Raw genomic sequence first — 27,086 nt, 5'->3', positions numbered from 1 at the left:
CGAGTCGGTTGTGGCTCTTAACTTGTCAGAGCAGTAAACGAGGGATCCAAAAGAACTGTGATTGTTCTGCAAATATATATTTCTGTATATTTCTTCCAGAGATAATTCAAAAAACGCTACTATGGTGGGATACAATTTAAGAGGAAGCTTTAGCTCAGGCCCAACTCTGAGGCGGCCTATTCAAATACACGTAAAAGGCAAAAACGTTTTTCTGAGATAACCCCTGGACCTATTTTAATGAAATTTGTTGCATTTGAGAGAGACAGTTAAATTCTAGTGACTGCTTGAAGCGGAATTTCGAATTAGTGCCTGAATTTTGTCAAAAATATTTTCATATATTCGACAGTCTGAAAAAAAAATTGAAGCACGAAGTTTACAAATCCATAGCTCTGCATCACGAACAGATGTCGCGGTCCTGTAAACGGCATAGATTAGACCATTCAAAGCGGACAAATTCGATATATCGTTTTACATCTTATGTGAATTTGTTACGTTGTTTACAAGGGTTCTGCAAAAGGTGCATTTCCATATTGCTAAATTTTTTGAGATTCATATGTAACATATCACTTTTGTCCGCTTTAAATGTACTACTAGATGCAATTCACAGAATTGTGATATCATTTTTCGTTGCCGAAAGACAGAGTTGTAAACTTGATAGTCTCGTTTTCTAAAAATTTTCGATTTTGATAATTTTTAATAAAGATTGACAGTATAGCAAAAATTCGAAACCAACAGTCACTAGAGTTTAAGTTTGTCTTTTAAATGCAACAAACGTCGTCAAATTTGGTGCAGTTGTTGCTGAGAAAAACGAATTCTCCTTTTACATGTATTTAGATAGGAGCACCCGAGCTAAAGCTTCCTCTTAAGTCTGCAATGAAGCCCTGCCCGCGCCCTCATAACCGCCAGCCTCTGTTCCTCCGCGAGGCTGCAAATAATTCGTACTTCAAACCTCTTCTGTTACCCAAATAAGGCGGTAACTACAAAAATAAAATTATTAGCGCGTAATTTTATACCTTTCTCCTCGCCTATTACAGTGGAATGGTGAATGCCTAATTCATTATTGAACTGAAATAACATGCTTGCTTCGCTACAACTGTTTGTTGTGAAGTTTCACTTCAGTTGGCAGTGAAGTTTCATGAGTAAAACGGGTTCAGCAGTGAAATGAACTGCACAGCAGACTTTTGAAGAGTGAAATGCTCAGACTCGATACATTTTGTCCATGTCGGTTGCACACCTCATTGTTTCCGCCGGTGAAAAGAACAGCAGACGCTCCGGAGGTATCAAGTACGACGTCATGTTGAAAAGGCCGCATGACGACGATTTTTTTTTTTTTTTTTTGCTTATGTCATTGGCTGGCGGAGTAACACAACTCCGCGCGGTCCGTGTGCCTTTGTTTCCAACAACTGTTTTTAAAGTTCTATTCTACTAACGTAATCTTTATTTTACAGTTTCTCTTCTTTACTTGTTCTTGGCAGTGCTGTTCCTGCGCTTCTTTCCTGCGCAAGTCCATTTGGCGCGGTTCTTTGTTTGCCAAGTAAAGGAGAGGCGTATCGCACAGGCGTACCTGTAAAATACACCTTATTTCATTTCTTTTTTGTGGGTTTACGCGTTTTTATGGCGAATGGTGGGCGTTATTCACATTTGTACTAGCAAAGGTACTCCCCCTCATTTGCATAGAAAAGTTACCTTGGGTTGGGCCCCCCCCGAAAAAAAATCCTGGGTACGTGCCTGTATGTATGTATGTATGTATGTATGTATGTATGTACGTACGTGCGTGCGTACGTGCGTGCGTACGTACGTACGTATGTATGTATGTATGTATGTATGTATGTATGTATGTATGTATGTATGTATGTATGTATGTATGTATGTATGTATGTATGTATGTATGTATGTATGTATGCATGTATGTATGTATGTATGTATTGAAAACAAAAATAAAGTTTAAAGGCCATGATAAAAAGACACAGGCAGCTCAAACATCGGTGGGAATACAAAAGCAATTCGTAATACAAAAGGTGGCTCGTTAGATTGCACTTGTACAAAATATCAGCCGAAATCGAAGTTACAGCACTATGGTTCACGTTAACTAAAGCACTTTTGAAGAGAATGGCATCGCTTATGTTCATTATTGACGCAAGTGGGCGATACCATTCGACATAGATTTTTGGAAGAAGTGACTTCGTGCACGTGACAGTGTTACATAATGATAAATTGACTTCATGGCGATGATCTCTACTAGCAAATGTAAATGGTGAGAGATATGCAACATGAGTAAGCGACAAGCTGCATTATGACAGTAAATTCTATGAAAGAAGTGACTCCCCATCCCGGCCTTGCGAAAGGGGATGTCCAGAGAAGCTGTAACAAATTCATCGCGACAGCTGCTGAGGGGAGTATGCATTGCTTTATTGATGGTTCGGGTGCTCGTTTTGAGCTTGTTCTTTACTGAAACGTGTGCTGTTCCGTATGTTGCACTTGTGTTTTCAATGAATGTATGCACTGTTTGCTTCACTTTGCTGAGCGCTTGTAGCCTCTGCTTACGGAGGTATGATCCATTGCATTTTCCGCTTGCTAACGGGGGTATGAACCATTACTTACAGGGGTATGAGCCATTGCATTTTTGCTTGCATACGGGGTATAAGCCATTGCTAATGATGACAGATGCTTGTTTTGAGCTTGCTTTTTATTGAAATGTACGCTGTTCTGTACGTTTTCTGCGTGATTCCAGTGAATTTATGCACTCTTCGCTTCACATTGCGGAGTGCTTTTAGCCTGTCCATTACAAGGGGGATGAGCCATTGTATTCTTGGTTGCTTAGGGGAGTATGAGACATTCCTGATGATGATCATTTTTGTTCACGGACGTACATGAAAAATGACGACCTCTGAGAGGCTACAAGCTTCGCTGTAAAAGTGAAATGCGAGCTTGCTTCCGGCGAACAGTTAGTAATGGGATGTTGTGGCGCAGCCAGAATTTTCTTTTTTCGCCGGGGGCACCCACTTGACCGGAGATGGGAAGGGGGATGAAGAGGGGGAGCTGGGAAGGGCCGCCTACTAAGAAAAAAATTCCGGAAGGGGAGAGGGCACGGCTCAGTTTGCCACCCCCTGGATGTCAAGAGCGGTTTCTATTTGCGTTACTCTATCTGTACGATGCTGGTTTGCTAGTATAAAGCGGGCAGAACGAGTTCGCATTGCTTTGATTGTGTAGATCCCAAAACAATGAGGCTAAACTATTTAAAGGGACACTAAAGATAAGCATTAAATCAGTTAAGACTGATAAAGTATTCTTTAAAAAGCGTAGTTACGTTAATTTAGCGTTAATAGGTGAATTACTAAAAGTCAAATGAAGGTCATAGTTTCATTTTCTTTTCATTTCGCACCGATGTTGCTGCGCCGGTACGTCATTGTGACGTCACGGATCTCAAATAATATTTTTTTTCTTATCTGTGGTTCACTAAAGGTTCTTGAAACTGGCTCGTTTCAATCTGTGGCTAACCTAACAAAATACATTGAAGTACTTCAGTGGATTCCATATGGCAGAAACAAGGCTTATTTATATCATTTGATACAAATGCTGTTTCCGACTGGACGTTCCTTCAACTGAGTAGCTTGTAAATGAGAAAGTATTTTAGTAATCTAGCGCGCTGTGACAACGGCAGTGAGGAAACTAGAGAAGAGCATGTCACCAGATAGAAACCTAGGTTGTTGTGTTCGTTAGAGGAGAGAAGTGTGATATTAAGAGCACGGAAACATGGCGAGACTGATTAAATGATAAATCGCTCTGCCAGGATCAAGGGAAAAAATTCGAATATAGGTGGCCTAAAAAGGAGGCATTGTTATTGAATGATTGTAAATTATTGAGCACACGTTATCTGCCCAATCCACTCACTAAGAAAGTGCGCCCGCAGTGTTACATCCGCGGCGTTCTCGCAGCAAAATCATTCGGAACACTGCTCATGCGCGTCGATCTCTCTATTTCTCTCGAGGCTCGAAATAATTGTTGTTATCCCTCATATTCGAACAGAAACGAATATTCGACTATTTCGAGTGGTAATTAAATTCTAGAATGGAATGCGAATCGAATAACAGGGACTATTCGATTCATATTCGAAATTTAGAATATTCGCACACCCTATACTTTAACAAGATACAGTAAAAACAACGGACCGTGCGATGATTGTTAAATTAATGGGGATGTTATAGAGTGTCCATCAATCGCCGACTTCTATTACCGAACGATGTAGACTGTCACGCGAATTTCCCACACATACAATATAGACAGTAAATACCGAAGCTTTTTAAGGAAGAAGCCGCGCACGACACATTCAGCAGCGATATGTTGCGTGCCCACCTGGCTGTTTATTCCGAGGAGTAGCAGCATGACGAAGAAAAGCAAGGACCACAGCATCGAAGCCGGCATTCGAGTGACGACCTCGGGGTATACGAGGAAGGCCAGGCCTGGTCCTGAGGAAGTGGTGCGAGAGCAGGGACTTCGGCACTTCGTCACAAGTAACTGTCGCGAGAATCTGTTCACCAGTAACGAGCATTCTTACACAATTCGTTCGCTACCAACAATCTGTGTACACGTAGACATTTGCCAATTTCGTCCGATGGGCGGAGCATTGACCGGGTTCGCAACGTTTAGCGTTGCTAGGGTTGCTAGCGTTGCGCCTGAACTTCTCGTAGAGAAAGATAAAACTTATTTATTGAGCAGTTCAGTATATGGGTGGATCCTTATTTCGGCTAGCCATCTGCTATCTTGGCTCGACCGGCCCTCCCGACCACACTGCAAAATAATTTAGACCCTTAAACGTGAAAAAGGGTGTAAATGTGTCTATATCTCACATCCTTGGGGTGTGATTTATATTATTGACACCCCAACGGTGCGAGTGATAGACACATTTACACCCTTTTTTACTTTTAAGGGTGTAAATTATTTTACAGTGCAGCAGGAGCCGGACGGTGTTCTAACTACATGCGGGTGCGACACGCTAGGCAAGTCCTCCTACCCGCAGCGATGGTTTAGCGGATATCGCGTTGCGCTGCTAAGCTCGAGGTCACGGCATCGAATCCGTCGGCGGCACTTAGATGGGAGCGAAATGCCGAAACGCAAGAAAAAAAGGCCGTGTTGTGGTAGATTGGGTGCCCGTTAAAGAACTTGAGGTGGTTAAGATTTATCCGAAGTCCCCCACTACGGCGTGCCTCATAGTCAGATCGTGGTTTTGGCACGTAAAAAAACCCCGAAAAAGAAACTCCCGCTGGGCAGAAGCAATAACGCCCTGGCAGCTACACTGTAAAATAAAATGCGCCATTAAAAGCGAAAAAGAAAAGTGCAAATCACACCCTTTTAGCGGTACGGTTGTGAGCTAGACAGATTTACACCCTTTTTGAGTGAAAAGGTGTGAGCTATACCCTTATACCCTTTTGGGTATAAGCGCGCCCTTATACCCTTTTGGGTATAAGGGCGCGAGGTATAAACAGATTTACACCATTTTATTCTTTGAAGGGTGTAAATTATTTTACTGTGTACCAGGCGTTTTACAACGCTGAGGTGATGAGCGCCGCCGATGGCGTTGTTGCAAAACAAAAATCACATCTTGGCTTTTTCCGACAAAAAGAAAATTCTTTAGAGCTTGCTCCTGTTATTCGTGAAATGATAGTGTGAAAATTTTGGCTGCAATTAGCGAGAGTTTTTTTTGCATTATCCAAGTGCAAAAACACCCAATATAGGAGCTGCTGTTCCGTTTAACCGGCAATTCAGTTTAATCGATTTTATTTACCGAGAATCTCTTTCGCTTTGCTATCGCTGTCAGTGCTTCGCTCTTCAGGCGAAACTGCAATTTTTTCTCTATTTCAATACTTTAATGACCAATTCGTGCTCACTAAACGAGCACGAGTAGAAACACGTTATTAAAATTAAATTCTGGGATTTTACGTGCCAAAACAACGATCTGATTATGAGGCACGCCGCAGTGGTGGACGCCGGTTAAATTTTGACCAACTAGGGTTTTTTAACGTGCCCCGAATGCGCAAGACACGGGCGTTTTTGCATTTCGCCCCCATCAAAATGCGGCCCCCGTGTACGAGTTGAAACACGTTCTTAAAGAGCGATACAGATTACACGGCGGTCCAGCACGGTTAGAAATCAAATCAGACTTGTACGTAACGGATTACGTGTAATTAATTAATTACGTAATTTGGTAATTTTGTAATTTACTGATTACTTTGTTTATTCGGTAGCAGTCACTCAAATTAAATTACTCCCCCCCCCTCCCCCCAGTGACCAATTACATGTACCCAGTTACATTTCTGATGAAGCAAGCTCTGACAGGTGACGCAGTTTTTAGCACTTAAACTTTGGCGGCAACTGCAGAGTTCAAAGATTTGAAAACATGTACATAGGTGAACGATTGCACAGGTTACCTCCCACCCACAATCAGCGTCCTGCAGCTACACATCGATCCCCTGAAAATGGCAAGCACGCAGTTTAGCTTAATTCTGTTGGAATAAACTTCAACCTATGAGATTTTCTCTTACAATATAGTTTTTCATATTAAATTCTTGTTCGCTTTGTGCAGCCTATTAATTCTCTGACGTTTTGGCCGCTAAGCGCATTTTTCTATTTGTTTAATATTGTGTGACTCTTGTACATTTATTTTTCTGATTGGAACACACGAACAGTATTTCTAGGGCTGAATGATATGCAGCCTTACATTAAAATTCATTACAAATTTGGCCATCTTCTTAAGGAGCCCTAACATTTGCTGGCGTCCGTTACAATTAGTCATTTAGGCCTAAATGGTTAACAAGTGAAGGGCGCCGAGAAGAGGTCCACCAGATGTCGGCCGAAAAATGGAAACGGCGCTGGATCGATAGCGGTGGCCACTTCGGACGTTGATATCAGGAAAGAACATAATACGATGTTTCAGTTTCTTACTGCCCTTATCGAGAGCGCCTTCCGCTAGCCCCAGCAACAATGAAGCGCTGCGCTTTATCGGGAACCCAGACCCCGATCATCATGGCATTCCGTAACCACAATCTTGTGAGTAAGGTGTTCGTACGTTACTACACAGCCTTTCTCTCCAGCACGCACATCGAGCGAGCCTTCGGTGTCGCGACAGATGTGTTCACACATAAAATCTTGAGAAGTAATTCTTTTGCAGGCAAACAACGTGTGAAGGGCTGCAGAGAATGCATCGAAAAAGCCTGGCCAGCTCGTTCTATTTACTGTATTTGTGAAATGGTAATGAAAGTAGGGAGGAAAGTAACACTAAGGTGATCGATTATATTTTGGTAATTGCCCAATTACTTTTGCAAAGCGGTAACTGGTAACCGTAATCAATTACATTTTAGAAAAAGGTAATTGTAATACTAATCGGTACACTATTCTTTCTGTAATGTGTATACAGGCCTGAAATCATTATAAGGCACTTACCCGATTTCACGACGTCGCCTACTGACTTTCCAGCTAGAGAAGCCATGTGACCAAGCACAGTAAATATAACTGTACCTGACAGAAGGCTCGTCATAGGGTTGACGATGCAGACTATCGCCGAATCTCTGCGAACAGTTGAGAACAAAACTGAAATAAGAGTACTATCACGTTGGGACGTACCACACGCGAGCGCGCACTCATCGACTCGTGATTGACTTGGACTTCTAAAGTCCGAACCGGCGCAGCAGTCGTCCTGAGTCGCTAGCGAGCGTACACCACGATTTTTCATCAAGCACTTTCTTTTTCTTGCGCACAGTTCACAAGGAAGGACAGAAGGCAACCGGAAAGAGCGCTTCTTTCGAGCGGTATATAGATACTACGTCATACTACGTCGGCTACTACGTCGGCTCATACTACGTTGGCTACGTCATACTACGTCATACATACTACATCGGCTAAACGGGACGATGTATAAATGGCTGGCTGCGGGAACACGCCAACGTGATGCGCGGGTCTGCCCGCAGTCACGTGGAGGAGGTGAACACTGCTCTACAGGGACAAGTGCACTCCTTTGTTTGAGATGGTCTTGAAAAGTGGGTGGATGTGGCCACGTATAAGCACCAAAGGGCTCGTGGGATTTGTGAGACCTTCCGCATATACGTGTGACTGGGATTCTTTGCGTTAGCTCCTCAATCATTGAGTTAGATTCCCATTCAATGCGTTAGCTCCCCATTCATTGCGTTGTTGTATATATAGTAAGATTGACTACCTGTCGACGTGAACCAAGTGACACGCTCGCTTTGACATGTGCCTTTGTCCTGGTTATGCAAGTAACATATATGCAAATTTATATTTTTCCCTCCTTTCGGCTCTAACTATGCGCGCATTGCTGTGCGAGCAATAAAAACTGACGGTCGTCAGTAGCGCTCTGTTCAGTCGTCTTGTGTCCTTCTTTGTGAAATTTTGCAAAAAAAAAAATATATATATATATATATATATATATATATATATATATATATATATATATATATATATATATATATTTTCCTTGATGAAAGAATGTTCTACTAGCGAGCCTAAGCAGCTACCTTGTCGTATTCTGCAAGAATTAAGCGCAGTGTCTTCGAATCGGACACGCCTTGCACCTCCGCCCGACCATGTCTAGCCACCATAATACGCCCTTGCAAAACGGACGTCTATCCAAGCCCTTATCACCTGGTGTGCAGCGCACTCTTTGTACAGCGTTACAAGCACCGGGGCTTGGCGGCCGCCCTTGGCGACTAGATTCGATGCAAATGAGTGCACGGAGCGCAGTCGTGGCGATCGAAGCCTTTGCCCACGAAGCAGGCGTCATCTCTCACCTTATGAAGTTCTGGTGAAATTCATTGTAGCTACCGAGTGTCACGAGGGAACCGAAGCCAACTCCGTAGCTGTAGAACACCTGAGTTCCAGCAGCAATCCATACCTAAAGAAAAAAGGAGCATAAAGCTTAACAGACGGTTGAAATTATAAAAATAACATTAACCCATTGAGTTTCTTTTTAATATAGTACAAATTTTGACTCATTGTCTTTGGTTACCAGTGTCATCCTACGCGCGAGGAGACATTTCTCACGCCGCAAAACGGTTTGTCGTTAGACAATTCCACCGAGAAGCTACACTCTAAGAAAAACATTGCACATTTCTGGGCATGTTTTGTTCTCGCGTGCATTTTCCTTTCTTTAAACGACAACGAAGACGGCACTGCTGCCACACTCCGACCTCCTGGGTCCATGTCGCCTCCAGTGTTGCGCAGTTACCACTCCTGAATTGGAATGACTCCAGAATCATTCCACATTTTCGCGACCCCGGTATGGGAATGGAATTACGTCTTTTTCCGAAAATAAAGCGCTTTTTTGTCTATACGCGCTGTTCTTTATCAAATTATGCCGAGGAACCAACCAGCCCACGTTCAAACATGAGTAAGTCAGAGCCTCGAATTTAACAATAAAGCAGTATATTTAAAATGGCTTGGCTGGTTACAAGAACGGCACATTTATAAGCAACGCGCCTACTACAATTCTGTTCTTTTAGACTGAGTTGCTCTGAAATTATTCTCGATTCATCGCGTAACCCGTGCGGTACTACGGTGGCGGCATACTCCTCCCCCTCCCCTTCCCTTACGCATTGTGTTTTTTTTTTTTTTATATAACCTAGGCGGTGCCTTCGCCCGGGCCGCCTGCTGTCTCTCCACCCTTCGCTTCTTTGTTTTAAAGCGAAAGCCTTTCTAGGCTCATGGTGAAGTTTGTGTCAGCAGACTTGACCGCCGGAGTGTCCGCCGAAGCGTCATCACGCCATATGAAGACAAATTAAAGACAGAGTGATGGTGGCAGTTAGTGAATGATAGCGTTATAATAGAGATTAGTAGAGGTTAGTAATGACTACTAATGACTTGTAATGGCTACTAATGACTCCGAAATGTCCAATATGTCTAACGACGGCTTGTAATGACCACAGTTGTTTAGAAATGACTAAAATTTCTACTAATGAGTAGTAATGACTAAAATGACTACTAATGACTTGTACTGACTACTAATGGGCAATATGTCTAACGACTGCTTGCAACGACCACAATTGATTACAAATGACTAAATATGCTCAGTAGTGAGCAGTAATGACTAATAATGACTGAAATGACTGGTAATGACTATTAATGACTACGAAATGACCAATATGTCCAACAACGGATGGACAAGCCAGCCGAAGATAACGTCGGCCTTCACCGCTGGGTGCAGCTCTGTGCCTGTTCATCGAAAGGCTGCTCTTGACGACGCCATAATCAACATGATTTGCACTGACATGGAGCCCTTTCGTGTTGTCGAGAGGGTGAGATTCAAACAGTTCGTAAAATGTAAGTTTGACAATATTATAAGCCGCCTTTCATGGAAGTAACTGCTCTTGAATTTTTTCAAATTCAGGTCGCCGTCCCGGGCTACAAGTTGCCATGGCGCGATGACCTCAAAGAGAAGTTCCTGGCCGGGAAAGTATCAGCGCTGCAAACCAAAATATCATCGTCTTTGGCAGGAGTTTAGTACGTCTGTATCGCACTAGACGTGTGGACGTCGCGGTCTACGGAGGGCTTCCTGGCTGTCGAAACAACGTTCGAGGACAGCGACTTCACGGCTCACACGTACCTCCTCAGTTTCACTCGCCTGACGGGGAGCCACGCAGCTGCTCGGACCTGCACCGAGTATGACGCAGCGTTGCTGCAGTGGAACATAGCTGACAAGGTAAAATGTCTATTTTCGTACAATTTTGCCTCCGTTAACTGTTTTTATTTCATTTTACAGGTCCTTCGCGTGGTGACAGATAACGCATCATCAATGATAAAGGCATTTGCATTTACCGGATGGGAGACTGCAGAGGACGATGACGATGTTCGACGACTGTCTGCTGCTAGTATGCTTACTTGAATTACGAAACCCATTTCGTTACGATTAAACTAGCCGCACTGCCTTAGCCACGGCACTACGTGCACCACATTTATTCCTAAAGAACAGGAAAGTGCAGCCTATGCATTAATGTGCACTCAATGTATCGTAGGGCTGAAGAGAACGGCTGTGTCTGTCCCCACTTTATTTTGTCTAATGCAGTCTTGAAGAGCGTCAGTGTGTCGTCGAGTGCAATACCGTACAATTACATATGTATAATCATTCTCTTTCTGAAACTCTATTGCATTGCTTTTTTGCCGTTTGCGCTACCTGTACTTGCAGTGGCAATATTCACTAATTGTCGGCCTCGCTTCATTTTAGGATCCAAATGCCGAGGAAGTCGTACAAAAATGCGGCGCCGTCGTTGCATCTATACGCAAGAGCACCGCCGACACGGAAGAAGGGTTGAATATGGCCGGTCTGCATTTGAAATATCACAACGCGACGAGGTGTAACTCGCAGCCGCGAACGATGAAAAAGCTCGTTACCACTTCTTCGAGTCATCCAGGCCTGACAGAAACTATGCACGCATGCAAGGAGGCTAAACTGTCTAAACATGAACTGAGGCTGGCGACAGACTTGATTGAGCTTCTCTCCCCTGTAAAGGAACCCACGGAGTTGCTGCAGAAAAGGCACGAGGCAGCGGGCCTTTTGCTTCCCGCGTTGCGAAATATCGAAGTTTCCCTTGCGGAAATCTTAAGCAAAGGCACACTTCTTTCCAAAGAGGCGGCTAAAGGCCTACGGCGTAGCCTGGAGAAGTTGTTCGCATGCACGTGGACTGACTCTGTGTTTTTTGATGGGTGCCCTCCTAGACTCATGGTTTAAATCTTCTTGGTGTTCAGCTGCAACAGCCGAGCAGATACGCTCTGCTGTGCTGGGGAGTGGTCCTCTTCTGTTAGGGCAGGACAGCGCCAGCACTGTCGCGAATGCAGACTCTGAAGCAGGGCCAAGCAGGCTGGTGTTTAGAAACATCAGGCAAAATGAAAATGCCCGCCAAGACAATATGCCTGGATCCACTGCAGGGGAAATTTCTCTTTACCGTACAGAGGGAACTTGCGCAGACATGGTTAAGCCGCTGACCTATTGGAAAACGAACGCTAGCCGCTTTCCCTTGCTTACCCACCTCGCAAAGGCAGTTTTCACTGTAAATGCGACGTCAGCTTACGTGGAATGCGCGTTTTCTGTGGCATCCCTGATAATGACAGGGAAGCGAAATCGGCTGTCAAGCACCTCTTTCGAGCAGCTCATGTTTGTGAAGCGCAACACATAGTTAGATAGAAGGCAATTGTTTTATCTCACTTTTCTTGGTTTTAGAACTAACCGTTGAAGCAGCCGTTATTTACACCTCGGATTTTCAAAACTAAACGGCGAAGTGCCCATTTAGCTAATGACATCTTGTTGCAAAATTTCGAAGAGAAAACCAAAATAAAGCTTCTTTTTGAATCTTGCACTTTTTGCGATTTTTATTGCAGCATTTAAAAATCACGAGGACACCTAAGCGAAAATACGCTATGTCGTCATTTTTAGCATTAACACATTTGAGCTTAAACAATATTAAAACATCACAAGCCGTTAAAACATGCTGACCATGCAAATACTGTAGGTAGCGGGAGAGCTGCCCCTATGGGAATTATTAGGGTGGTTGTACTGCGCGAGATATGCCACCAAGCTACTATCACTCGACCTTGGTAACGTGTGTTGCGTATTTTTTGCAGTTCTTAAACGCGTCTGATGACATCAGCTTTATGGTGCGTTCATCGGTAACTCGATAAAGCTACCAAGATGCCTTTCCCGCGTTGCGGAATTACATAAATGGAATTGAACTGCCCGGCCGTTCCCGGAGTGGGAATGGGCAATGGGAAAGGTTTTTCATTCCGAGGAATTGAAAGGAATGGAATGGTGGCAAGTTCTAATTCCCCGGAATGGAATTGAAATGGAATGGGGTCGACCATTCGGCAACCCTGGTCCCTACTGCATTCAACGACGCCACCGTCAGACAGAAACAGCTCCTGTGTGGCTGCGAAGGGGTCTCTGTCCACTCCGAGACAAACACTGGCGGACACCGTAGGAGCAATACCCTACCCGCGAAAGTTATCCAGCAATTTCGGCATGTTCATGATTGTTGGCTTCGACACATCTTTCACCTTATGCAAACTTCCTCCCTGAGATAATCCGATTCCTTCGCTTTGGCCACGGGCCAGTCATTCCTTCCTTCCTTCCTTCCTTCCTTCCTTCCTTCCTTCCTTCCTTCCTTCCTTCCTTCCTTACTTGCTTAATAATAAATTAATTATTTTTTGTTAATCAATTCTTGATTTACACGTTTCTTAGTGGGAGCAACGGAAACATCGGTGCTACGGTAGTGCTGATGGTAAATGGTTTTTACAGAGACAAGACCGAATCGTTCACTGCAGTGAATGTGCGCCCGGACGGAGCTTAATATAAGCCCATAACAATAGGACGTCTTGGTGGGCCAGCTAGTTGATATACTCCTGTTGACATAATTGACTGCAAGCATAAACACAAACCACGCTAGGAAACATGGACAGGTAGAGCGCGAGGACAGACCAGGCCATGTTTCCTTCCGTGGTTTGTTTATATATGCTTTGTCAACGACGTTAACAGCCCAAAGCACTGTAATTCTATATGGTATATATGCTTAAGAGTGTAAATATGCTGTTCACTATATGTGGCAACAATTCGAAACATCCGACTTCGATACTGTCGGGCGTCACTGTAGTTGCGTCAACGGGGCATGATTAAGTTATCTTTTCGCCGTATCTCTCTTTATTCCATTCAGATATATGTACGTCGACTGCTCAGAAACAATTAAGTCCGGTGTATTGGATATTGTCGCAGTAAATGCCCAGAATTTCAAAAGAGACCCTGCAGCGTCTGCAATAGTAATGCTTGCAAAGCCAGCGTAAGGTCACCCACCTTCGGCTTTAGTAGTTGACTCCAGTCGGGCGTAACGTAGTATAAAAGGCCGTCGGACGATCCACTGAGTGTGAGTCCTCTCACGAGAAGAACGAAGAGGCACACGTATGGGAACACCGCCAGCACCCAGACTATCTGAAAAGCAGAGATGAGATATGCGCGGCACGCACTGCAGGTCAGCTTCGACCGTAATGCTTAGCTACGTACAGTCAACCACAAAAGCTTACGGGCCACGGTATCTCAGAAAACGTTCAATTTCCGAGCAGCCTGTAACAGTAGTCAACAAAACCGAACGTCACAATGTTGTTCACATATACTGGTAGAGGCTGTAAATGCGAATAAGAGGCTGCGTCGTGAGGCTGCACTGATATTCAGATTTTTCTCAGAGTTCGTGTTTCGTAAAATTTTGTGGCCGAGTGTAGATCGCGGTGGAAGAGGGCACTGCGTCAAGACAGATACGCACATTGCATTTTTCGGAACTCTCATCGCATTTGTCAGGCGATCAGTGTTGACTGCATGCGACTGTATAGATGTCCCAGAAATGATGTGAACATGTCTTCAAATTTCTGACACCCGAGACATGTTAGCAACAGCCAACTTGGTTATTTTCTTGTCATTCATTTTTCTCTTTTGTAGGGTGCCACGTACGAAGTGTATTCGATGTGGTACTTCTGTTAAGCTAAAATGCGCTGTGCTGTTCGAACCTCTTCTCTTTATAATAAAACATTTGCATGTCTCCAATCTTATGCATCACAATATGCTATTCTGTTCTGTATATTGTCGATGTATCACATAATCTGTGCAATATGTATGTGCATCTACACAGTAAAGATTTTTGCACTCTTAAGGGTGCTAAAATGGCGGTTTTCGTGCTTGTATCCTTAATTACACCTATTTAGCACCAATGTATACCTATAGAAGTCCTTGATAAGAGCATGTGCGAAAAAAATTAATTAATTAATAACGAGTGTTTTAAAGCTTACTCCATTTCCGCACACTTTAAGCAACCGTTAGCAGTGTGTTTATGTGCCAACCAGACGCATTTCTGGTTAACATCCCTACCTTCTCTCTTTCTTTCCTCCTCCACCTCCTATAAGAAGGACTGTTGTTCTTACACTGATTAGTTTGTTCGCTTACGTTGGGCTCTGTTCTTGCTGCTACAAGGGCTAGTTTAAGGACAAGTTTCAGGTGTAACGAACGTATTTTCTGCGATGAATGAAGCGATGTGATGCAAGATTTATTATGAATTGAAGCAAAAAGCTTGATAATAGAATTTTTCTTTTAGGGTAGCAAACCGGATATGGCGATCTGGTTAACTGCCCTGCCTTTCCCTTTATGTTTCTCCCTGTCTCTTCTTTTAGGAATAGCTAGTTCGTATTATAAATAACAATCACATCACGGAATATTATTTCATGTATAAGTACATTTATTACATTGAAGGGCTGTCTTTCTTTTTTCGATAGCCACACTAAAGTTTCCAAATTTCTTTACTAAACCGACATTACAACGAATTATGAATGGCCATCATGTTGCGTTTCCGACCACTCACGACCAACTCTTGTGTTATCAAAAGTTTTGCTGGGCTTGGGCAGCGCAGAAGGTGCAAGAAGAGATGACGCAAGTTTTGCGACAAATTATATATAAGCGGATACCAACATCACAAGAGCTGCAACGCGTCTTCTGTTTGGCGAAGTGTATATAAAGTGTCCGGCTCGCGCGCGAGGTTCTTGACCGCTGTACGCCTGTGTAGCGCCTTCATGATTATATTGCGCTTAGCGTTACCCTGACGATTTTAAGTGAAGGACAGGACGTGGACGTACGTAGCGCAAGCTACCAACCCTACGTTGCGTAGTTTGCGCTACGTACGTCCACGTCCCGTCCTTCACTTAACGTCGTCAGTGTAACCCTAAGCGCAATATAATCACGAACGTCCACCAACTAGCCCCCTTCATTGCTTTACTAAGTGTAGCGGGTGTCCGCCGTACATGTTCGTTCTTTTAGTACGCGTCTTTGTAGTGCTATTTTCTCTTCAAGGAGGTTCCTGCGTTCGAGTCCAGCTCCGTGCATGTCATTCGCAACCTATGTACGGATAAATCATTTGTCCTTTTATTGAACGTACGTAGTAATGTAAAAAAAAAGTGGCGAGTAAGACGTGCTTAGGGGAAATGCTTTCTTTCCCCCCATTCCACTTACACTTCGACCAATCACCCATTTTCTTGGTGCTGGTATGTCACTATAAGAGTGTCAGCTATGTTACAAACCAAAAGCACCCTTAAGGGAGTGAACATTTTTGCTGTGTGCTGCGGTTATGGCGTGGTAGGCATGCGCAACCATCTTCTGTACGCATCTAGGCTAGGACCATTCTGCTCATGCATATGGAAGGTGCACTAGCTGCCAGAGTGGGATTCGAAGCACTCGATTTCTGTTAGTCACAACCACATCAAGGAACAGACAATGAAGACAGAGAAAGCGAAGCGGGAAGTTAATTGTTATGTTACATTGAAATGTGGAAATAATGAATTAAAGGGCAATGAAAGTGGACGAAAAGATAACTTGGCGTAGGTGGGAGCCGAACCCGAATCTTCTCCATTACTTGTGTGTGTGGTGCTTTACAAATTAAGATACCGAGGCGGCCATGACCCCGTCTACCTTCTTGGCTATTTCTATAAGTGTACGCGATTAACCCTGGTAGTGGTAGTCAGCGCCGCTCGTGGAACATCCTTTGACCCGCAGGCGTCACGTATTACGTCAGCTTAGCAGTTCGCAACTGACCAACAAACCCTTATCGTCTAAGCCACCGTAATCCTTAAAGAGCAGCCACGGTCTTACTTTCAGTTCATCGGTGCTGCTACCTCGGCCTGTTGTTATATGAACACTTTCTCAATTTTGTGCGCAGCGCCGTGAACTTAACACGGTAGCGAAGCACCGAACGGTGTTTCTGTACAACCATTCCCCTCATATAAATGGGCCTTTGCTGTTCTCGGGCTACTGAAACGCGATACTCGGAGCGCATGGCTGCCGTCGTTTGTCGCGCCATCTTTGGCTCACTGGGGAAACCGAGGTGATGCATTGTGGCATACGATGAGAGAGAGAGAGAGAAAGAGAGAGAGCGTTTGTGGTTCACGCGGACTGCATTTGGCCCCCAGCACTCATCCAGTGGTGGTCCAACAAGTACGGCTGCCACACTGTCTGGGTGCCGCGTTTGAATCCCTGAGCACTGTACCTTGCTTTGATAGTCGCAGTTAGAAAATGTCTCTGTTAACAGCCCGTGATGTCGACATTCCGACGCTTCCTTAAGATGCACTATAACGGTCCGTATGATAGCCTACCTCATTGTTTATGGATTGACAATAGAATATTGGTTGACACGTATATACAGAAAAGTCGACCAAAAATATGTAAGGGCATAAACTTGTAGATTTGGTCACCTCGTAAAGAGGAAGCTTTAGCTCGGGACCAACTCCGATACCGCCTATTCAAATACATGTAAAACTCAGACACGTTTTTCTAAGGTAACCAATAGACCGATTATATCAAATTTGTAGCATTTGAGAGAGCAAGTTTGAGTCTAGTTAGTTTCGGAAGCGGCATTTCGATTTAAGGCCTGGATTTTTTAAAAAGTATTTTGAAAAATTCGTAAGTCTGAAAAAAAAATAAAAACACGAAGTTTACAAATTCGTAGCTCTGCACCAACAACATATACCGTATTTCTGTAAACTGCATCCATTAGATCCTCTAAAGCGGACAAATTTGATACGTCATTTTATATCTTACATGGCTTCGTTACATTGTTTACAAAGGTTTTGCGAAAGCTCTATTCCCGTATTACTATTTTTATAGCCATGAGTAATGTATCAGTATTGTCTCCTTTAGATGTACTATTATAGGCAATGTACAGAACTGTGACATCGTCTTTTATTGCCGAGTTGCAGAGTTGTAAATATCATAGTTTCGTTTTCTGAGAATTTGCGAATTTTGAAAATTTTTTTCAATAAGTTGACGACATAAATAAAAAGTTCGCGACCAACAGTCAGTGGCTTCTGACTCTTTCTTTTAAATGAAGCAAATCACATCGACTGTGGTGCCGTGGTTGCCAAGAAAGACGATTTCTCCTTTCCCGTGTATTTAGATAGAAGCATCCCAGCTAAAGCTTCCTCTTAAGTACGGCGCCGAGTTTCTGAAGGGACAGTGACTCGACAGAATGGGGGGGGGGGGGGGGGGGGGCGTGGCATCGCGACCCTACTTTCCTGTCTCCACCCTTGACACCCGCTGGCTTTTCAGAACCGGCGCAACGAAGCAGTTCCACTGGCCTACCTTGCCGCTCTTGTGAAGACCCTTCCAGATGACGAAGTACACCGCGACCCAAGAGATAAATAAGTAGAGGGTCAGCTCCAAACGCATGGTCCCAATATCGTGCAGTCCAGACGTGATGCCGAGCACGCGGTTCCTGCAAAAACCGTACGCAATATGAGCAACAGTGACTATAAAAAGAAAAAGAATAAAAGGAAAGGGAAGAGAAGATTTCACAGCAGTTTTCGCCCAAAGCGCGAGACAATGACCCCAACTACAGCCTGGTTTTCTCTGCGTTGTCGTCTATTGCCTGCCGAACGATACGCGCGACACACGAAGTAACATGCAGGGGGACTTCCCACCTCGGAGAGCCCGCAGCATCTGAGGCATAGAGTGGCCTCTGAGGTGAAGAAAGCTTGCAGTCAGATAGCTGGGCTACTTTGTGCAATTCTGTAGCCAGCGCCTAGATTGGCTTTTAGGTAATAACGCACTCGGCTTTCACGTGCAGACACAATTCAAGCCTTGAGGGAGAAACGTGATCTTCTTTCTTTCTCTGTTTTGTATTTGCCGTGGATTTCATTACTCAAGGTCTAGCAGTACTGTGAATTATCGCTATCATTTATCACTATAGTAAAGAAAGGCGTTTCCAGATGTCCCTGTCCCGCACACCACCGCGGTGTCTATGAGCCAGCTAGTCAACAGTTATTATTACTATTATTATTATTATTATTATTATTATTATTATTATTATTATTATTATTATTATTATTATTATTATTATTATTATTATTATTATTATTATTATTATTATTATTATTATTATATGTAACAACGAAAAAGGAACACGAGCCACTGCACAGCTACACTGTGAAGGCATGATCGCTTTCGGTATCGCAGAAACTGCGAGCTGTGCAGAGTGCGGCGTATTCATTTGGAAGTACAGGACTCGAACGAATACTCACTCCCAGTACTCTACAATAGGCGTGACGGATCTGTTGTGCGGCGGTCTTGGGTGCGTTTCGTTGTGCTCCCAACACCTGTCGGTGTTCCAGTAATTGCCGCAGTGCTTCCAAGGAAGCACTGTGGCGAAGGATGAGAGCAGATAGAAGAGGATCCAAGCCACGACCACCATGTAGTAGATGTTAGACAGCGCAAGCATCACAAATGCCGCGATGCCTATGCCTGCGTACAACGCAAAACAGCCGCACTCAAAGCATATCGCAAATGCACTCGTCAAGATCGTCCAGCGGACAAAGCACAGTATCTGCATGAGACAAGATACGCACGCATGCCTGTCAACGCTGCAGGATGTGTGCGAATTACGGTAAGTCTATGCTACATACTTTTTCTTTTTTAATCTACATACCTTCTTCTTCTAACTTTCTCTCACCCCTTACCCCATCCCCAGTGTAGGGTAGCAAACCTGATATCTATCTTCCGGTCACATTTCCGGCTTCCTGAATTCTCTCCTTAACCAGAAATTCGCTATTCACCCTTCATTGTATTTATCCCCCCTATCAACAAGACATACACGACATCAACAACCAAGATCTTTAACGCCATATTTCGCAAAAACGAATGCTTATAAATTTTCTTTTTTCCCGCACACAGTGTCTCAATGGAATTCTATACCAGAGCGTGATCGTCTTGCCATCATGTAGCATTGTGTACATTAGCCATTGTGTTCGTTTTTGCTATTTATTTGTCTCTGGATGTAAAACACAATGTATGTTCACCCTTATACTCAATGTGATTTGTTAAAAAAATGCCCGTCCTGCTTGGACCACGTTATGTGGTCTGCAGATGTATGTATGTATGTATGTATGTATGTATGTATGTATGTATGTATGTATGTATGTATGTATGTATGTATGTATGTATGTATGTATGTATGTATGTATGTATGTATGTATGTATGTATGTATGTATGTATGTATGTATAAATAAATAAATAAATAAATAAATAAATAAATTTGCCTAGGCTATATCACAACAACCCTACGTGGATGCGGCTTACCTTTGAACATTGGGGCTACGGACCAGATGCCTATACCACCCTTACTCAGGTACTGTCCCATGGCCACTTCCAAGTAGAACAAAGGAACCGCCGTTGTGATGAGGCAGATAAAGTACGGGACAAGGAATGCACCTGCGTCGAAATACATTAGCGCCAGTAGGCGCCGAGGAGGTGTTCAGCCGAAGCAGGCTTCTTCCTCGCGTCGTCTACCTCACTGATCCATATGGAAACACAGCGTGACAGCGCGGCTTTGAGAAATGAATTAGGCGTCGCGTTTGCGTACTGTAACTATGCTATACTTCCATTCCTGCTTGAGGAGGAGCCTTGGCGTTTACCGACATAGGTTTTCCTGCAGAATGCCGTCACTGTCCGACGCTCATGAAAAGTGCTTGAAACGTTAACTTGAGCACTAACTATATACCGCGATACTTCAAGCATCTTTGATTTCTGCTAGAGAAACGTCAGACTGGTTTCAGAAAATGGCGGATATGTGAAGTCGTCGGAAGTCTGTATAGTTCGTCAGGAATCGATGCCATAAATCATGCCTACGAACACATTGTGGTAAAATGCCGGCCGATTACGTGGCTTAATGTGAGCCGCACACGCCGAATTCGTGTTGGCTGCCTGCCATGACTAGGGCGCGGGAAGCGTCTCACATTCTAGAAATTACCACCTTCAAGGAAGTAAACGCCTTGTAGCGGGGTTAAACACTATTTGAGCGTACACGGAGTGTACACCCTGTTGTTCACAGCACTTTACGAGATTGCCGAACAGAGTCTTTGCGTTGTCTGTGACGATTGTAACCCGAGCTGTCTGAGTCAGGAGACAGTGCTGTCTGGGCCACTTGGTCACGGTACCGACAGTGTTTCGCCTCTGCAAATTTCAGATATTTACAAATAGCGATGGTCTTTCTTAAACGTTTTACAGGCTTAAAGGGCTCCTCACCAGGTTTGGTCATTTTAAACAAACGAACGTACGGTATACATGAGGCACTGCCGATCGCGTCTGCAAAGTATTACGGCGCTGCGCGCCGCAGAAAAACAGCTGACATTTCAAACCAAACGCCGTGTGCCTGTCCTCTCGACAAATCTTTCTACCAGTCAGAGAGCACGGTCGCACGCACTTCGTCGCAGTGCGTGTTTCGTCACTCGCCAGGACTAATAATCTAATGCGGAGAATGGAACGGGAAAAAAAAGAGAGAGGAGAAGAAGAAGAAGAAGAAGAAGAAGAAGAGGAGGAAGAAGAAGAAGAAAAAGAAGATGGTGGTGATGATGAAGAGGGGGAGATAGATAGATAGATAGATAGATAGATAGATAGATAGATAGATAGATAGATAGATAGATAGATAGATAGATAGATAGATAGATAGATAGATAGATAGATAGATAGATAGATAGATAGATAGATAGATAGATAGATAGATAGATAGATAGATAGATAGATAGATAGATGGGGGGGGGCTCGACGCCGCGGTACGTCCCTCGGCTTCGGTATGGGAGAAGGCTGGGAAGTAACCCTGCCTAGGAACGCTATTAGAAGCAGAGGGAGAGGGTCTCCGCTTACAGTGACATGGTAACAGGACAGTTAATTTCTCCTATCTCCTCCAATAATTAAACGATTTGACAAATCATTTCGGTGAAACGCTCCTTAGACGGCGTTTTATAGCTTTCAGTGTATAACCAAGATTTACAATGGAACCTGGGGAGGAGCCCTTTAACGGTGCTAGTTCTTCCCGTGGCTAACACTCTTGTTATTAGGAGTATATACACTCAAAATAAGAAAGAAAAAAAAATACACCCATTGGTGCATATCTTGTCCCCAAACAATAATTGTCATATCTCTTGCTTGCGTTTCCTTTATCGAAAACTATAATATGCACTCGCTGATATACCCTATAAAGAATGCTATGCCACGCTGATAACGCGCGGTCCAGGACCTGTAAGTGTGGAAGTACCGGACGGATGCGCAGCGCTAAAGAAAGATAAAGCAGGCAAGATAGACGATTATTGTTTGGGGGCAAGGTAGGACCCAAAGGGTGGAAACTTTTTTTTTGGATGCATAACTTTTTTTTTTTTTTTGTACACGACAGCAAATTCAGTCCACACTTGCGATGAGAGACGATGAAGTCGAGAACTTTGTTGAATTCTGACCACCTAGCGTGCACCGAAAATCGGACACAAGAGTTTGACAGCGACAGCTCAGCTACAGATTATTTCACACAGTTTCTCGTGTCGTGTGTCGCGGCTGTCACCCACGAAAAGTCTCCAAAAAGTATAGCTTCATTTGTTGCCCCATCAACGATTCGACCTCGCCTTTCAAAAATGTTGATGTTAGCCACAGGACAAACCAATCACCCTTTATACACCAGTAAGTGTCCTAAAATATTTGATGTGTACCTCGTGCCATATGACGTTGCACTATGATTACTGTACTCCACGTCACCTTGAGTGATTATTTTTAAAATAAATTTGGAGCAGTTATTTTTCACTTGTATACTCTCTCAAAGTACAAGTGTAGAAAATAGAAAACATATGAAAGTAACCGTTGTCATACGACTAATCTGCGATGACTGATTATGGCAAAATAAAAACAAAAATAAAGGGGTCAATCCATGTGTACTACTTATTGCCGTGCTAAATGAAGCGCTCTACTGGAGGATTTCGTAGATAGAGCCAAATTTTTGTCCGTTATTCTTCGTGCCTAACCTTAATCACATGAAATCTAACGGCTGTGGGTTGGTGCAACGCTTACCATATTGCTCGTTTTTCAATATCCTCCTTAGACTCGAAGACAACTCAAGCGCGTGATCACTTTTATAGTCGGTTTTTATTGCCCTGTGGTATATTAGGAACGTGCAAAACTATATATATATTTTTAAATGTTGAGGTTAGAAGCTAAAATCGACATCTTCATGCACGTGGACAAGGCAGCCGTTTCCACGCGTTTATGATTGTAAAGACCGCATTCATTTGCCTAAAGATAGAGATGAAGGTATGAAACACTACGTGATAAATTAGCACGTTAACGCTGCATCCTGGGTTCTCGTGTCATCTCAAGGCGTTTACCCGCCGCGGTGTCTTGCGGCTATGTTGTTGCGTTGTTAAGCACGAGGTCGCGAGATCAAATCCCGGCCGCGGCGGCCGCGTTACGGTGGGGGCGAAATGCAAAAACGCGCGTGTCCCGTGCATATGGGGCACGTTAACGATCCCCTGGTGGTCAAAACTAATCCGGATCGTTTATCGTCTATCCCCCACCACCATATCCCACTACGGCGTGCCTCAATCAAATCGGGATTTTGGCACGTAAAGCCCCAGAATTCAATTCAGCCTGGGAAGTCAATAGGATAGCTAGCCCAACTGCTGTCAGTCAATTAGGATACGACACTGATCTGGATGGGGCGGCTGAAAACTCAAGGGAGCTGCGCTGCTGCGATCGGTAGCGATGAACATTTTTAGAACATTATAACAAATTAGACGCTTTACGCGGAGCGACATCAAATTCGGGTCAGTTGTCTGGAAAACTGACGGCAAGAATTTAATTAAAACACTACCGCACAGTTCTGCGTGTATCTGTTGTCATATCTGGCGTGATTTTTTCACGTAATCGTCTATGAGTAAATATTGATAAAGATGGAATACCCTTACATAGTGCGTCGGGAAGATATTGAAAAAAAAAATATGTAATGAAGTTGTTTTAGCGCTGACAGACAATTACACAAGAATGTGCACAGGACACACGAAGCGCTTCGCGTGTCCTGTGCCCCTTCATTGTGTCCGTGTCCGTCAGCGCTAAAACAAGTTCACTACGAATAACCGACTTGTCCAAATCACCACCTTGAATGTAAAATATAATATGTAAATCTTCCGGTAGCATGGTGAGGCACGTAGTATTCAAAATTTGAGAGAGAGAGAGAGAGAGAGAGAGAGAGAAAGAGAGAGAAATAGAAGCTGTCATCATGGTAAAAACGCACATTGAATAGAGCAAGGACTCTCACCGCCTCCGTTCTCAAAGCAGAGGTACGGGAATCGCCAAACGTTGCCCAATCCCACGGCGTAGCTGATGCAGCTGAAAACGAAGTCCGCCTTGCCGGCCCACTTTCCGCGCTTCGGTGCGTTGTCCTTGGCCGAGTTCTGCTGGCTGCCGAGTCTGCCAGTAGTGGCGGATGAGGACTCTTCGCTGTCTTCAGCCTGAAGGCATGCAGAAGTAGTGGTATAGACATTCGGTATGCACGACTTCTAGTCTTTCTCTACATAAAATTACAGAAGCCGGGTGAGCAAGCCTGCTAGGGCACATATTGTTTCCAAGAGGTCATATCATGATAGTTTATGTATCCATCCGGATATATTGGTACGAGCCGTTGTTTTACTCCCCGAAGCGTTCATTGTCACCGAGTTATCACTTTTATCAACAATTGTCGCTTGGCGAGAGACCCGTCTATACCCGTCTATCCAAAATTTCTTGAACATCGTAGCCAATTCTATAGAAAAGAAGACGTGTATGGCGAGATTGCACGCGTGTCACAAATAGTGTTGCACAATCTCGGATGTACGCGAGCACGATCGATTACTCCATTGAGACGACTACGCTCGTCGCTACCGTTGTGCCTTGAGTGTTGCCTGCCTTTCGAGGCGCAAGTTCACCCAATAATGAGTGAACTCGTACTTTTGGCCGCGGTTGATTCTTCACCGCCACTACAACGCGACATCTGGTGGAGCAACTCTTTAGTTCATGTACCGGACACTCACGGCAAACCGAGAGCGTAACTGTGAAGACAACACCATTGTTGCCTCGGACAGGCGAACTTGTCTCATGCAAAAATTATTGTCGCCAAGGTGTACGGACCGTTATCCCACAAGGCCAGCAGGGCTAGGGTAAATTCAACATCCATGACAGCTCCATGTTGTCACTGCATCGATCGTACCGTAACAAGCAACAACCTAGAGAGCCCCACATCTTCGTCCTACGACCCCGAAACATGGCTAGACACATTCAAAGGAGTATTTACATTCAACCACTGGGACTACGAAGAAAAGCTGCTCCATATTGGTTGCATTTCGTGCATCGGGTGCGCGGTAAAGAACCCCCGGTATGGTATGGTATGGTAAAACTTTAATGAGAACCCCCGGTGGTCAAAATTAATTCGTAGCCCCCCATTACGATGTGCCTCAGAATCATACCGTGGTATTGGCACTTAAAACTCCATAATTTAATTTTTAAAAAGTGTATTTCTCCTTAGAAGACGCCAACATAACTTGGTTCAAGAATCGAGAGCCCACAGTCAATAGCAAAGTGGCATCCGTTTTGCAGCAGCTTCCTAAAGGTTTTCACCAGCGTCGTCCTAAGGGAAAGAGCCGAGGTTCTACCGGATTCCCTAGCGCAGCTGTCTAACGGGGACGTTCCAGTTTTCGAGGAAATAATGACACGTATTTTCCGCCACGCCGTCCCGAATATTTCAGAGGAGCAGAAAATTCGTGCTCTCATGCACAGTGTGAAGCAAGAACTCTACGCCAGTGTGATGCGCCAGCCACCCGTGACCGTGGCAGAATTTCCGTTAGAAGCCACGGCGACTGAGAAGACGCTGGAAATTAGCACTAGGCAATATAACCGCCGCTCGATGTCAGACTGCACCGGAGTCTAAGCACTCCGCTCTGGCGATGCGCGGTAGACCATTAGATCAGTTCTGCACGAGCAGCTATACGAAAGACGTCCCCAGCGTTGCGGCCTCAGGTGGCCTCCATTTCTGACACCATTCACCAAGAGATCTAGCACTCCCTGCGAGTTCCCGAACTGAAGCCCTAAGCCACTGTAGCCTGCTTCTGTCGGCAACGATGACGTACGCCGCCGTCAACCGTCGTGATGCTCGCCTTCCCCTCCAGAGTCGGGAAAGGAGGCGTGGAAACCCCGGGAAAGAAAGCACAGAAAGCTTCGCTTTAAGAAAGTGGCAAGCGAAGTAATAAGTGAAGGCGCATGTCTGTTGCATTGAAGATTTTTAGGTACCGTTTGTTGTTTCATCGCGTAAATCCGTAAAGAACAGGGCTGGTCACATGCACATCTGTAGGGGTAGTTATAAGCCGAAGCTTATAAGCCGATTCGTTGTAAAAGTGCTATCCCGTGTCCATCTTTTAAAAAAGGCGCTTAAAACGAGCGCTTACGTGTACACGCCCCGCCAATACGAAAAGGTACAGTTCATTTGTTTCGAACCAGTGATTCTTGAAACCGTGCAAGTCAGAGCTTCAGTACCTGCTATTTGTTATGTCGTTCACCTGTTGACGAGTGCGGCTCATACAATTCCTTTTTTCTCATCACGAGCACACGCAAGGAAAGTTACCGGCTTCGAACGTACACTCTGTGTTTCCTTTCATTTGACCGCACCGTGAACCTTCATATTTTCCTGTAAAAGCTAAGTTTTAGTATATGCCCGTGTATCCTGTCTCCCTTCTTTCGCCTTTCCTTGTTTTAATCGCCTTTTTTTAAAGACAGACCGCTTGCAGCTCGTCCAGCTTGCTACTATAATCAACTGTCTGGTGGGTGAGCTATTCCTGCATGCGGCAGCTACGGTTAGCAAATTTCTAGAGGGTTCGCCTAGAAAGCTTCGCTTTAAAAGAAGAGAAAAGTTTGGTCATCAGTTTCATCAGTCTTAACCGATCTTGTGTTGCTTTTTCATTCCATCTCTAAGCAAATACGCCGCTCCCTTTCATTTTGTCTTGGCTAATAAGCGGATAGTCTACAAATCACTTTCCAAAGTCCCGCGATTTGCGCGCCCATAGTGGACTAAAGGGAAAGTTGGCGTCCTCCGAAGTGTAGCACGAGTGTTTCGTTTGTAATCTTAGCATTGGTCAGCCGATCTCGCGCTACACCGACGCTTCTAGCGCTAAAAGTGACATTGCGCTGTCTTGGACGGCCTTCACCTCTCCTTCGCAGGTGGGTAACACACGCTGA

General features: G+C 44.4%; 1 protein-coding gene across 1 annotated transcript in view; it reads right to left on the bottom strand.

Moving 5' to 3' along the window:
• The window catches only part of LOC140219054 (sodium- and chloride-dependent GABA transporter 1-like), a 34,930-nt gene that overhangs the window by 6,364 nt on the left and 1,480 nt on the right, over window positions 1-27,086 (bottom strand). Inside the window, exons 2-9 of the mRNA XM_072288912.1 lie at window positions 24,142-24,334; window positions 20,148-20,279; window positions 19,093-19,312; window positions 18,155-18,287; window positions 13,841-13,975; window positions 8,799-8,902; window positions 7,438-7,562; window positions 4,354-4,466 (exon numbers count right to left, since the gene is read on the bottom strand). Coding sequence (XP_072145013.1) covers window positions 4,354-4,466; window positions 7,438-7,562; window positions 8,799-8,902; window positions 13,841-13,975; window positions 18,155-18,287; window positions 19,093-19,312; window positions 20,148-20,279; window positions 24,142-24,334 — 1,155 coding nt within the window. The remainder of the gene's footprint in view (window positions 1-4,353; window positions 4,467-7,437; window positions 7,563-8,798; window positions 8,903-13,840; window positions 13,976-18,154; window positions 18,288-19,092; window positions 19,313-20,147; window positions 20,280-24,141; window positions 24,335-27,086) is intronic.

This window comes from Dermacentor andersoni, chromosome 6, assembly GCF_023375885.2.
Source record: "Dermacentor andersoni chromosome 6, qqDerAnde1_hic_scaffold, whole genome shotgun sequence".
Classification (NCBI taxonomy): Eukaryota; Metazoa; Arthropoda; class Arachnida; order Ixodida; family Ixodidae; genus Dermacentor; species Dermacentor andersoni.
The sequence above is the reverse complement of the archived record's forward strand: the minus strand, read 5'-3'. Positions and strand labels throughout refer to the sequence as shown.